Source organism: Elephas maximus, chromosome 7 (assembly GCF_024166365.1).
Source record: "Elephas maximus indicus isolate mEleMax1 chromosome 7, mEleMax1 primary haplotype, whole genome shotgun sequence".
NCBI classification, from domain to species: domain Eukaryota; kingdom Metazoa; phylum Chordata; class Mammalia; order Proboscidea; family Elephantidae; genus Elephas; species Elephas maximus.
The window spans coordinates 131,084,098-131,097,662 of record NC_064825.1 but is presented as its reverse complement, the minus strand read 5'-3'; the positions used below and the strand labels follow the sequence as shown (position 1 = coordinate 131,097,662).

Below are 13,565 nucleotides of genomic sequence, written 5' to 3'. Positions count from 1 at the left end.
ACATGTGATGCTCACCTTTGCCAGGATGAAGGGTGTTGGTGAGCTTCTCCTGACAGCCCAGGGCCCACAGGCGCTGCCACAGCTCAGCAAAGGCCCTCGCGCGGCAGGCTCGGTGGCCGCCTGCCTTCCCCTGAACCTTCCCACCCCCAGGTATCGGAAGGACAAATCCCCCAGAGAGCCGACATGCCGTCCCCAATTGCTCCCTGCTCCGGCAGAAAAGGCTGGAAAACGGGAAGGCTCAGGGACCTCCGCGTGGAGCATAACTCAAATTCCTTCCCCCAGTTTCATAACAGAGGCCCCGGCTTCCTTAAATGGGGAGGCTGTGAGCTGGCCGTGAGCAGGGGCCGCTGGCGCAGGCATGCTCTCTCGCACAGAGCCTGACCCTCGGCCCAGCTGAATTCCACGCAGGAAACCAACTTCCGAAGAAAAGTGCTGTCGCACAGGCTTTCTGCAGAGGGCTGGCTGAGGGCAGCTGCGGTTCTGTGTTATTTTAGGGAAGGGACATTTTGCATTTTAAAGAGAGGGTTGGGTTTCACCCAGCTTTAACTGAAGCACCAGGAGCAGCTGCAGCCCTGGCCTGGCTGCACTGGGCTGCGTCTCCCACCAGTGCCGGGCCAGCTACTCAGGGCCAGGGGTCCTCCCCAAAGCCAGCCCTACCCACCACGTGGGCACTCTGGTTCTAGGAACGACGGAGCCTCCCTGCACCCAGCCTGCACTCAAGCACTCTGCTGCCCACGCTGCTGACACTGCACCCGGCGGGGCCACGGGGACATGAGCCTCCTCTGGGCAGGGGGCCCAAGGTCATTCACACGCTGCGTAGACATTCCCACCGAACCCCTTCTTCCTAACATGGGCTGGGGCAGGTGTTTTCTTGTCTGAAGAGGGACCCCAGTGGGAGAAAGAATCATACAGGGGCACAAGGGGCTCCAGAGGAGCTGGAGGAAGACAGGGCCCCTCCCTGCATGCCCGTGCCTGCGGCTAGGAAGGAAGACAGAAATCCTCTCTCCACTGTCCCCGCTCCTGGGCTCGGGCTTATACTAGTGCCACAGGGCCACCACTCAATTTAGTGCTCAGCATGAATGGGGGTGCAACACACACACACACATGCATACGTGCACACACATACCTGCGCACACACACACATACATACGCACTTCTATGATCAACTTGGGGTCCTCCACTCCTGGGCAACACAGCGCCTCAGGGGACAGGGTAAGACCTTCAAACCACAATCACACTCATGGTTAAATTTGGGGACCAGCATCCCATGTAACCACCTCCACTCAATGTGACGAGTGGGAGATCACACACGGTGCTGTCCACTCCCTCATCTGTCAGACGTGTTACTGGGGTGGGGAAGTGCGGGGGAGGCTGCGGCTCCCTAATCCCACCCAGGGCAGCGAAACTCAAGTCAGCTTCGCCCCAGGGGTGCGGTCTCCGGGGAAAACTGAGAAGCAAAAGCGGAAAAGAGCTATTTCAAATGTTTAATAAGAAAAACCCCAAACCAAAGCCACTGCCATGGGGTCAATTCCAACTCAGAGTGGTCCCAAAGGACAGAGTAGAACTGCCCCATAGAGTTTTCTGGGCTGAAATCTTTACAGGGGCAGATTGCCAGGTCTTTTCTCCTGCAGAGCTGCTGGTGGGTTCAAACTGCCAACTTTTCAGCTAGCAGTTGAGCACTTAATCACTGTACCACCAGGGCTCCTTTTAATAAGAAAAGTGGGGGCTGAACAGAAACTGTGCAGCTCCCAGTGATGGTGCGCCAAGCTCTTCTGTGTGAAAGGCCGCGAGGAAGGAAAAGAAAACTGGGTGCAGACAAAGTGGATTTTGGATGGTGGTGGGGGCATTTTTATTATAATAACCCATTGCCATAGAGTCGATTCTGACTCATAGTGACCCTATAAGCCAGAGTAGAACTGCCCTATAGGGTTTCCAAGGAATGGCTGGTGGATTAGAACTGCAGACCTTTTGGTTAACAGCCAAGCTCTTAACCACTGTACCACCAGGGCTCCATTATAATAACACTTAACACTTATTGTAGCCTTCATCCACGCAGAGACTGTCTGGGTATTTTCTGCACGATGTGCTACATCATCACACCCTCTTGTGGTCGGTACTCTCCTCTCCTCTCGAGACAAGGACACGGGCACAGAGCAGCGTCACGCCTTCCCTGCCTCTCTTCTTTCTCTCCCACCCACATGCAAAGTGTCCACGATTCTATTTGATTCTGCCTTCAAAACAGACCTGAATCTGACCACCTCTCACCCTAGCCTGCCACCTCCCTGGGTCAAGCCACCACTCTCTATGGCCAGGATCACAGGCAGAGCCACCCAACGGCTTCCCCTCCACCCACCCGACCCCCCACCAAAATCTACTTCCATTAAGCAGCCAAGGGGTCGCCTTAAAGCAGGAGTCAAACCTGGTGACTCCTCCGCTGCACCTCATTTCACCACACCCCACCTCCTCACCCCTTCAACCTGCTATAGCCACTCAAACAGGCTAGCTGCAGGGCCCTTTGCAGATGCTATTGCCTCTGCCTGGAATGTTCTCTCCCAGAGCCACACAGCTCTCACCCTCCTCTGTCACCAGGAGGCTGTCCCAGGCTCCTGGCCTACAATCGGAGAGCCCTGCGCCCTGCCTCCCACACGCATTCCCCTCCGTGGCACATGGCACCCTGGGATACGGGATCCACTGACCTGCTAATTCATTCACCCCTCCAGACGCCACAAGGGCCACGAGAGCAGAGACATGGCTGCGCCGCCAGCATCTACAGGAGAACTGGTGTGCGGTACCTGTTGCTGCTGAGTCAATTCTGACTCACAGCCACCCTCATAAGCCACCCTTGTGGGGTGCCCAGGGCCTTCCAGGGCCAAGGTGAGCTCAGCTAGACCAGGGGGCAGAGCGCACCACAAGGCACTTCTGGAGCAGACCAGAGAGACGATCTGCTTATTCTCATTTCCCCTAGCGCATTCTGATTCCAGACAGGGAGCTTCACTAGTTCTACCAGGAGCGCTGGTGGCGCAGTGGTTAAGAGCTCAGCTGCTAACCAAAAGGTCTGCAGTTCAAATCCACCAGCTGCTCCTTGGAAATCTTATGAAGCAGTTCTGCTCTGTCTTATAGGGTCACTGTGAGGCGGAGTAGACTCAATGGCAACAGGTTTGGTTTTTGTTTTTTTGTTTACCCATCTTCTGCCTATACAGTTAGAAAACGCGTGTCAACGTGTGATGTGAATTCCATCAGAATAAAAAAAGAAAGAAAAACTGGGTGTGCAAATTTCCACCTGCAGGAGAGCCACACTTCCTTGGGACGCCCATCTCACACACACACGCACGCAAGCACGCACGCAAGATGGCCAACACCTCAAACCCAGAAGGCCACCTCAGGTGCCTCAGACGTGCTGGCAAGTTTTAGAAAGAAACCATATTGCCAACAGCAACTTGAAAGATTAGATAGGAAGCTTAGGGGGCCGCAAGTTTCTGCTCGTGGGGGAGGAATAACTCAGAAGTGGAGGGTGAGAATGGCTGCACGGCTCAAAGCAGGTCATCGGTCATTGCACTGTACACGCAGAAACCGTTGCCTTGGTCTGTGTCCTGATGTGTCTATTCTCAGCAACAACACAATAAATTAAATTTTAAAAGAAGAAGCATGGCTACTGAAGGAAAAGAATCCTCAACAACAAATTTGGAAAGGTGAGTTCACCTTAAGATTGCTGTGTTTTCTCTGAAAAATGAACGTGGGTTCAACTAAATTCAAAAGGGGAACCATGACCTCCCAGGTCTCCCCCAAGGGACCCACGACAGAGGGTCTGGACTCACCCGTGGGCAGGGTCCAGGGCGATGGCCCGAGGCTGGTCCAGGTCCTGCCAGAAGAGCACCTTTCGGGATGTCCCGTTGAGGTTGGCCACCTCGATGCGGTTGGTCTCCGAGTCCGTCCAGTACAGCTTCTTGCCGACCCAGTCACAGGCCAGGCCGTCAGGGGAGACCAGGCCCGAGATGATGACATTCTGCACGGCAGCGCCTGTCTGGTTCAGGAACGTCTGCTTGATGGCTTCCTCGCTCACATCCGTCCAGTACACGGCTCCTTTGGAGAACTGGAAGTCCACGGCGGCTGCGTCCTCCAGCCCGCTGACCACGATGGTGGACTCCAGCTTGACGCCACCAGCGTCCACCAGCCGCACGTCCCGGCGGTTGGCAAACAGCAGGAGCGGTGAGGCTGTGGGGGCAGAGGGCACCGTGAGGACCGCGGCCCAGGCCACGCCTAGCGCCTCCCGCCCTTTCCTCCACTCCCCGAAGCATTGCCAGGGCGCCGGCCCCCACAGGTCAGTCACGCCCACCACACTCGGAGGGCCCCCTCCACAGGGCAGATCCTCTGATTGTTACTAAAACCACAGTGGCTACACTTATTATAACTGACACAGGCGCAGTCCCTCCCAGACGAGCACAGGGGCTCTCTCTGCCCAGAGGCCGTGGAGGAGGCGGCTGGGCCTCAGGTGGCAGTAGGAGCCCACTCTGCTCTGCAGGGACTTCACATCACCTCCCCTTCATCAGCCCAATTACAGTCATGGGTCAGGCCACCACAGTGCAGACAGGGAGGGCAGCCCTGGCCATGCTGCTCGGCACAGGCCAGGCCAAGGGGCCGAGCCACCGGCTGGAAACAGCTTCAGGATTCCCTTATAATTCCTGACCACTGTTGAGCTCAGAGGAGCCCTGGTGGCACAGTGTTTAAGCCCTTGGCTTTTAACCGGAAGGTCAGCAGTTTGAACCCACCAGCAGCTCTGCAGGAGAAAGATCTGGCAGTCTGCTTCCATAAAGATCACAGCCTCGGAAACCCTATGGGACAGTTCTACTCTGTCCTATAGGGTCATTAGAGTCAGGATCGACTCAATGGCAATAGTTTTTTTTTGGGGGGGGTCTAAGCTCAGGCCCCTCACCCACCTCTGCATTCCACCTCTCCCCCATCCTGACTCTAGGCACCCCCACAATGAACGGTCTTAAAGGGTCACTCTGGAATGTTCCTCCTCAGCTCAAACACCTTCAATAGCTCCCAGTGCCATGCAGAACAGGGTCAGGTGCCCTGCCCCTCATCTTGCCCACTCTCCTCTCCACCCCCCCCACCCTGCACAGCAGGCCCTACAGCTGGGCTGCTTCCCCTCCCCTACCCTGAACGCCACAGTCCCCTCAGCTTCACCTCAGTCGCACAGGGTCTTGTTCTCTCAATGCGCCAAATGAAAGCCCAGGGGGGCCTTGAGAGCATCACCCCACCAGGTGCCCTCAGACCTCAGCCCAAGAGGGTCCAGTAGGCCCTCCCAAGTCTGGAGGCCCCTCAACAGCCTGGACAAAGCAGCAAGGCCAGAGCGGCGCTGTCCCACCTTGATGATGGGGGCCCTGTGTCTGTGCTGCCTGAACAGAAGCCACAGGCCACCAGGGGCTACTGAGCCCCTGAAAAGTGCCCAGTGTGGCTGAGGAACTGAAGGCTTAATTCCACTTAACTGCAATTAATTTACATTTAATATCTACTTATGGTAGCAGGGGGGCACAAATGGCTTACGCTTGGCTACTAAAACCTAAGTGTTGGTGGTTCGAACCTTCCCAGCAGCACTGTGTAGGAAAGGCCTGGCGATCCGCTCTCGTAAAGATTACAGGCAGGAAAACCCCATAGAGCAGCTCTGTTCTGTAACACGTGGGGTCACTATGAGTCAAAATCAACTCGACAGCAATGGGTTTGGTTTTTTGGCATGGTAATAGCTACCTGCTGGGCCCCCAGGGAACCTGCCCTCCTGACCCAGTGGAGCGTTCGGCTCCTGGGGAGGGGGGTCCACCTACCCACGGTCCCCATCTGCTGCTGGGGGCAAGGTGGGGCTGGCCACTAGCACCCCAGAAAACCATCTCAGCACTTGGCTCTGCTCTGCTCTCACTGCTCATGGAAGCTGCAGGTCATGGGTGGCTCCTGTGCAGGTGGGGGCCCAGCCTACCCCACACTCCTACCACCAAGATGCGCCTTTGGAAACAGAAATCAAAACGAATTCAACCCAAGCACCCAAATCTCTGTAACTGAATTCTACGTTCAGCTCAGTTGGTTTCCTTCCAGCAGGGGAAGGGTTTGTAGACTCCACGCAACCACCGGGGAGGATCCGGCAGCCAGGACACAGGGGCCGGGACCCCCAGGGGGATGCAGGTGGCCCCCTGGCAGTAGGGGGCGGTGCCTGTGAGGGTTCCCCTCATGAATGTCTATGCCACCCCCATCATCACCATCATCACCCTATCAGGGCTACTATCCTTTGTAAGAAGGGGAGCTGTTACAAAAATCAAATAACAGCATTGAGACAGGACGCAGAGCGGGGGTTGCAGGGGCTAGGGACACGGAGGGTGGGGACTGGCTGCTAATGGACAGGGGTGATGAAGGCTAGATGGTAGTGATGTCTGCACAGTACTGAGAATCCACCAAACGCCACAAAACACACACTTTAAAATGGCTAAAATGGTCAAACTTTGTATTATGTCTTTCTCAATTGTTTAAAAATTCTATTTAAAAAACAAATCAAATAATGGGATGTTACCACACTGCAGCTGGGCTGGGCGTCTTACAACAAGGAGATGCCGCAGCAAGAGTCCGTCCCAAAGCTCGCCCCTCCCTACCCCAGGGCAGGTCCAGGGAGTAGTAAGGAATGTTGGGTGTCACGAGGCTGAGAGCTCTTTGCAGGCCACACCCGCACACGACCCGTCCGGTCCCACAAGCTCTCAGCCGCACACACTCGTCATTATCCCCATCTTACAGAAGGAGGACAGGCTCAGGGAAGAGGTCCTGGGGGTACTAACGGCCCCAGTGCTTGGAACGCATCTACTTGGGTCCAGTGTTTTGCCCACAACTGCATTCCGTGGGCAAAAATCACCACTTTTCTGTGAGTGTACACATGAATGAGAAGGTGGCTGGTGTTTTAAAACTCCCCGCTGCCCTCTTCCCCCAGCTCCTGGTAAGCTTTGGTCTCATTCGCCTATTTCATCCAAGTGGAATCAGCATTTGCCCTTTAGTGTCTGACTTACTTCACTCAGCATGATGTTTTCAGGGTCCACCCGTGTCACAGCGTGTATCAGGACTTCATTTCTCTCTGTGACTGAGTAATATTCCGCTGCTTGGGTGGACCGCGTCGTGTCTGTCCACTCCTCTACTGATGGGCACTTAAGTTGTTTCCATCTTTCAGCTATTCTGAATAGTGTTGCTATGAACACTGGTACACAGGTACCATTTCAATCTCTCAGCTATGTAACCAGGAGTGGAATTGCTGGGTCATACCATAGTTCTGGAAACCCCAGGGGCATAGTGGTTAAGAGCTCAGCTGCTAACCAAAAGGTTGGCAGTTCAAATCCACCAGGCGCTCCTTGGAAACTCTATGGGGCAGTTCACTCTGTCCTATAGAGTTGCTATGAGTTGGAATCGACTCGATGGCAATGGATTTTTTATGGTAGTTCTGGAGCCCTGATGGCACACTGGTTTAAGAGCTCGGTTGCTAACCAAAAGGTGGGCAGTTCAAATCCACTAGCTGCTCCTTGGAAACCCTATGGGACAGTTCTACTCTGCCCTACCTGGTTGCTATGAGTCGGAATCAACTCAAGGCAAGGGGTGGAGATGGTAGTTCTATGTTTAACTTTTCAATAAAAAGTTTTTGAAAATTAAAAATAGAACCTTCCCTGTTCCCCTTGCTAACAGGCCATACGCCCAGCTGCTCAAAAGAATCCTGCCTAACGAATAGTGGATCCCAGTGGACCCTGCACTCCAGGGGGCCCACCTGCTCCCCCTCTTCTAAGAATGCCCACCCGGGGCCCAGGGCTAGCACATAGTAGCTGCTAAGTGCTAAGTGCTGGTTGAGCTGTCTGCATTTTACCCAGCCCACCCAGCCTGGAAGTCACTCCCACCTTCCAGACGGTAGTGGCCTCTGCCCCGTTAGAGGGGAGAAGGAGGGAGGGCTACCCAGAGAACTGTCGGGGTTCCCGCCACCAGGCTGGCGGCATTGGAAGGGGTGTGGCAAGAGGTGGCAGGGGGAGGTGGTGATTGTGTCCAGGGTGCCGGATCAGGGACGGTACAGAGCCCATCAGCATGAGAGGCAGAAGGACCAGAGAGCATCTGTGAAGGTGTGGGGGGGGTGCTCAGAGAGGAGGGCTGTGTGTAGGGTCCCGAGGTCATGCCAGCACTGCAGCAGAGACACCCCACCATCACCCGTGGGCGGCTTTGAGCTGCCATTCAGCAGCGCCCTGACCCTGGGGCCACCGTGCGGGGATTACCAACAATCCCGTTTCCCTATGAGGCTTACTGTGCCCTGGCATCCAAGGCCCTGCAGCAAGGCCCTGGCTTGTCCCCACTCATCCAGCGAAGGCAGGCAGGATCCTGCCCAGGTATACTGAGTCCAAACCCCATACTGTAGTTCTGAGCCTTGTGGGGTCACAAAGGCCTTTGAATAGGAGCCCTGTGGCACAGCGGTTAATCACTCAGCTGCTAACCTAAAGGTCAGAGGTTCAAACCCACAAGCTGCTCCTCAGGAGAAAGATGTGGCAGTCTGCTTCCATAAAGATTTTAGCCTTCCAAACTCTATGGGGCAGTTCTACTCTGTCCTGGAGGGTTGCTATGAGTTGAAATCGACTCAACGGCAAAGGATTAAAGGCCTCTGAGGACGTGATTTCCTCCCCAGAAACACACACACACAGTGCTGTTTCTAAGGTCCCATGAAGTGCCCCTACCAGGTGGGCCCAGATTCAGCCTGAGACCCCTTACTAAAACAAGTAGGGGGCAAGACTGCTGGCAAGTGCTTTCTATTCTAAATTAGCTCCTCTGGGAAATGGTGAGAGGGACTGTCGGGAGGTAGCAAGCTCCCCATCGCCACAGGTATTCAAGCAAAGGTGGTGGTTGCAGGTGAGAGAGCGGACTAATTAGGTATGAGTGTCACTGACCTAGTCCCTGGGTGGTACAAACGGTTAGCACGCTCAGCCACTAACCAAAAGGCTGGAGGTTCCATTCCACCTAGAAGCACCTCAGAAGAAAGGCCTGGCAATCTCCTGAAAAATCAGGCACTGAAAACCCTATGAAGCACAGGTCTGAGATACGTGGGGTCGCCAGGAATCAAAGTCGACTTGATGGCAAGTGGAAAACTGGACTCACTGGCCTAGTGACTCTGAGGCTGGGAGGGTTCTGTGAACCAGGGGCCTCCCATCGGCCAGGGGGAAGGCACCCTGAGCCAGAGCCCAGTAGGCCCTCCCCACAGCAGTGACAGGTTACAGAGGGGGCCTGGCCAGGGAGGCCTGCCTGGGCCAGGAGGCCAGGAGCGGGCACAGCTCCGGGAAGCTGCCCAAGGCACAAAAACCCCACGCTCTCTGGCTCTCTTCTTTCCCCACAAACTGGAAAGACGGCATTTTCAGCCTGGTTTACTCCGCGGCAGTTCAGGTGCACCCTTCAAAGGCCGGAGTTGGGGGGGCAGTGCTTTTTAATTTCCTGTGCTTTTCCCAAACCAAGACTTGGGTAAGCCAGCAGCCTGGAGCGCCATGGGGACGGCGGGCAGGTTTCCGACGGATGGACAGACAGGCAGGAGCAGCCAGGGCGGGCACTCTTCCCAGGAGGAGCTGCCCCTGCTGCCAAGCCTCCAGAAACAACCACATGCTTCATTCCTGAGTTTCCAGACAGACCCACATCAACCCTCCCGCACCTGGGGAACTGGCTTCCCCCAGAGGACCCGGCGGTGGCCCTGGGGCTGCACCAGGGGGGCCGCCTCTGCCTGGGTGGCTCCCTCGCCCTGCCTCAGCTGGTACAGGCGGCACCTACTCCCCACAGTATGGCCCCATGGCAGCCGCAGTGTAACCCCCAATGGCCCATCCTCAGGGCCCCCCACCCTCTCCAAAGGATGAAGGAAGCTGGGGGCTGGAGGAGAGGCCAGCCCTGTTAGGGGCTGCATGAGGAAGCAGGGCCAGATTGGGAGAAGAGGAAAGAGCAGAGAAGAGAGATGAAGAAGGGTGTCCGGAAAAGGCATCAAGAGCAGTCTGCTGCGGAGTTTCTGTTTGGGGTGGTGAAAAACCTTGGAAATGGGTAGTGGTAACGGCTGCTCAACACGTGGAACGCAATTAATATCACCAAACTACACACATAAAAGTGGCTGAAATGACAAATGTTTTGTTAGACATATTTCACCATAATTAAAAAAAAAAAAAGTCTCCTTTGCCATGAGACCAGAAGACTTGAATGGTGCCCTGCTACCATTACTGAGCATGTTGACCAAAGATTCCATAGAAGAACCCTGATCAAAAGGGGGAAAATGCAGAACAGAATTTCAAATTCTCATGGAGTCCAGGCTTTTTGGAGTCGTAGAAGCTGGATGAACCCCTGAAACTATTGCCCTAAAATAATCTCTAAATCTTAAACCGAAAATATCCCCTGAAGTCTTCTTAAAACCAAACATAGTTTAGCTTAACTAGTAAAGAAAACGTCTGCCTTGACCATTACGCTCTTTTAAAGACTATCTATATGGGATCAAACTGACGACAGCAACTTGAATGATTAGACAATGTCTTAGTCACTAGTGCTGCTGTAACAGAAATACCACAAGTGGGTGGCTTTAACAAAGAGAAGTTAATTCTCTCACAGTCCAGTAGGCTAGAAATCTGAATTCAGGGCGCCAACTCCAAGAGAAGGCTTTCTCTCTCTGTCGGCTCTGGGGGAAGGTCCTTGTCATCAGTCTTTCCTTGGTCTGGGGGCATCTTAGCACAGGATCCTCTGCTCCTGGCACGGCTTTCTTGGTGATATGAGGTACCCCATCTCTCTGCTTGCTTCTCTCTTTCGTATCTCAAAAGAGACTGGCTTAAGACACTATGTAATCTTGCAGACCTCATCAATATAACTGCCGCTAGTCCATCTCATTACATCATAGCGATAGGATTTACAATATACAGGAAAATCACATAAAATGGTGGACCATCACACAATACTGAGAATCATGGCTCAGCTAAGTTGATAGATATTTTGGGGGGATACAATTCAATCCATGACAGGTAGGAACCTTAGGGAGCAGCGAGTTGATGTTAATGGAGGAGGAACAACTCAGAAAAGGAAGGTGAGAACACCCGGACAACTCGAACAAGGTAATCAATTGTCACCGAACTGTACGTGTAGAAACTATTGATTGGTCTATGTTTTGCCGTGTATGTTCTTAACAATAACAATAAAACAAATAAAATTTTTTTAAAAAAAAGAATAACATAAAAGAGGAGCTAAGCAGAATAAGAAGTACAGGGAGGAGACCAGGAGAGGGCCCACCAGGCCTGTGCATCAGTGAGGGGTTGACATTCAACAGACCTTACTGAGCATCCACCACCCGCCCAACACGGCCCTGAGCGCTGGGACTCAGGCCTGAGCGAAGACCCACCCTGGTGGTCCTGTACCCCAGTGGGGAAAACAGGTGCCGAGCACTGAGCATAGTCCACAGAGAATTCTGTGTACGCTGGAGCATCAGTGCTGGGAGAACAGGGCAGCGTAAGGGGATGGGAGTACGGCTGTGATGTTCAAAACGCTGGCAGGGCAGACCCACGACAAGGTGACACAGGGCAGAGACCTGAAGGGGTCAGGCCCGGGCCGTGCACACGCAGACGGAAGGGCAACAGTGAACGAACAGCATGTGCAAAGGTCCCGTGGGGGAAGCACACAGCAGCAGAGGGCACGAGGGGGTGGCGGACGCTGGTCCTGTGCACTCCTTCCACGCCAGGCAACTCCCTGCAGGTCAGAAGTCACACCCTGGTTATTCTCCAGGTAAGGAGACTGCGGCTCGTGGAAAGGTGCATTGGTCTGCCCCAGGTCACTGCACCCAGGTCGTGGCCTTCAGCTCCTCAGCCTGCGCTCCTGGGCAGCGAGAGGCAGAAATCCCGGGAAGAAACAATGTGACGTGATCTGAAGAGGAGGGCAGCAGAGTAGCAGCAGGTGGTCACTTAGGTGCTGGGCTGGTGGGGGGATGCCAGGGCCCTCCCCCAAGCTGCAGCAAACAGCTCAGGCTGCACACTGGAGCCTCCCCCTAGCCCTGGTGGTGCAAACTGAAGCACTGTGGGGTTGCTACGAATCAGAATCGACTCAACAGCACCTAACAACAACAACATGCCCCCATAAGGCCAGTCCTGTACCCCATGTTGTATGTTATGGTGGCATACTTATTAAGAAGCCCTGGTGTGCAATGACTAAACACTCACCTGCTAACAGAAGGGTTGAGGTTTGAACCCACCCAGCAACTCTGCAGGAGAAAAGACCTGGCAATCTGCTCCCATAAAAATTACAGCCCAGAAAACCCTATGGGGTAGTTCTACTCTGTCACATGGGGTCGCTTTGAGTTGGAATCGACTCGACAGCACCTAACAACAACAACTAGCCTGCGGATGGTGGGAAGGCTGAGAGCAGGAGCTGCTGGGGCCCAGCCACCACCACGTTCCAGGACCCCTGCAAGGTCACCACAAAAAACAAACAGACTGTCATTTGCTGGCCGCCGACACGGGAACAGCCCTTTCGGAAAACACTGTGGCCATCAGTATTAAGAACCGTAAACATATTTAAACTTCTCACCCAGGGATGGCTCTCGCAGGAACGTATCCCAAGAAACATCCAAAGGAAGCAAAGGGTCTGTCATAAAATCTGCTGCGGTTGTACTCCTAACAGCAAAAAATTTAAAATAAAATATGTCCAATGTCAGGGATAATCCAACCGCAGTATACTCAATAGCACGGTCGTATCCATTAAAGTAATGAATAAGAAAATAACAGTAGTAATGTGCGAAAATGGTTAAGATACCATGTTAAGTCAAAAAGCAAAACAGAACTAAAAAAACACACAATGTAACTATAAACCTCGCAGTGACAAGAAAGTATTAGATGGGGACAGAGAGGGGCCTGGTCAAAGGAAAGGGGGCCCTGCTGGGTTGAAGAGTTTGTGGGTGGGTAAACTTTTTTTTTTTAATGTTTTAACCCAAAATTCCATTTCTGTTGCTATGAAGCTAATTGGGCAATTTTTTTTTTTTTTTCAGGACCATGTCTCAAAGGCACACAGACTGGTCAGGCGCCGAGTGTGAGCCTGGAGCCAGGTCAGGGTGACTGTTCAGAGCACGGGCTCTGGGGCCAGCAGCCCAGGCCAGCCTAGGGTCAGCCCCGACACACTCCGCCACCCAGGGCAAGCCTCTCACCCTCTCTGAGCTCCAAGTCCCGTCTGTGAAATGGAGTAACTCCTGCACTTACCTACCGGATACTATAAGGCTTGTTGTTGTCGGGTGCCATGGACTCAACTTCGACTCTTAGCGACCCCATGTGACAGCAGAACTGCCCCATAGGGTTTTCTTGGCTGCAGTCTTTATGGGAGCAGTTCACCAGGTCTTTTCCCTCATGGAACTGCTGGGTGGGTTTAAACCACCAACCTTCAGGTGAGCAGCAGAGCACACAACAACTGTTGTGCCATTAAGGCTCCTTCCTACGAGACTTAAAAAAAAAATCCCATTGCCATCGAGTTGATTCCAACTCATAGTGAATCCATAGGGCAGAGCTGAACTGCCCCCATAGGGTTTC

At 53.8% G+C, this 13,565-nt stretch overlaps 1 protein-coding gene across 2 annotated transcripts in view; it reads right to left on the bottom strand.

Annotated features, from left to right (window-relative positions):
* LRP5 (LDL receptor related protein 5) overlaps positions 1–13,565 on the bottom strand; it is a 131,392-nt gene that overhangs the window by 85,609 nt on the left and 32,218 nt on the right. For both annotated transcript variants that reach the window (XM_049892662.1, XM_049892663.1), the window contains exon 2: positions 3,816–4,212. In XM_049892662.1, coding sequence (XP_049748619.1) covers positions 3,816–4,212 — 397 coding nt within the window. The remainder of the gene's footprint in view (positions 1–3,815; positions 4,213–13,565) is intronic.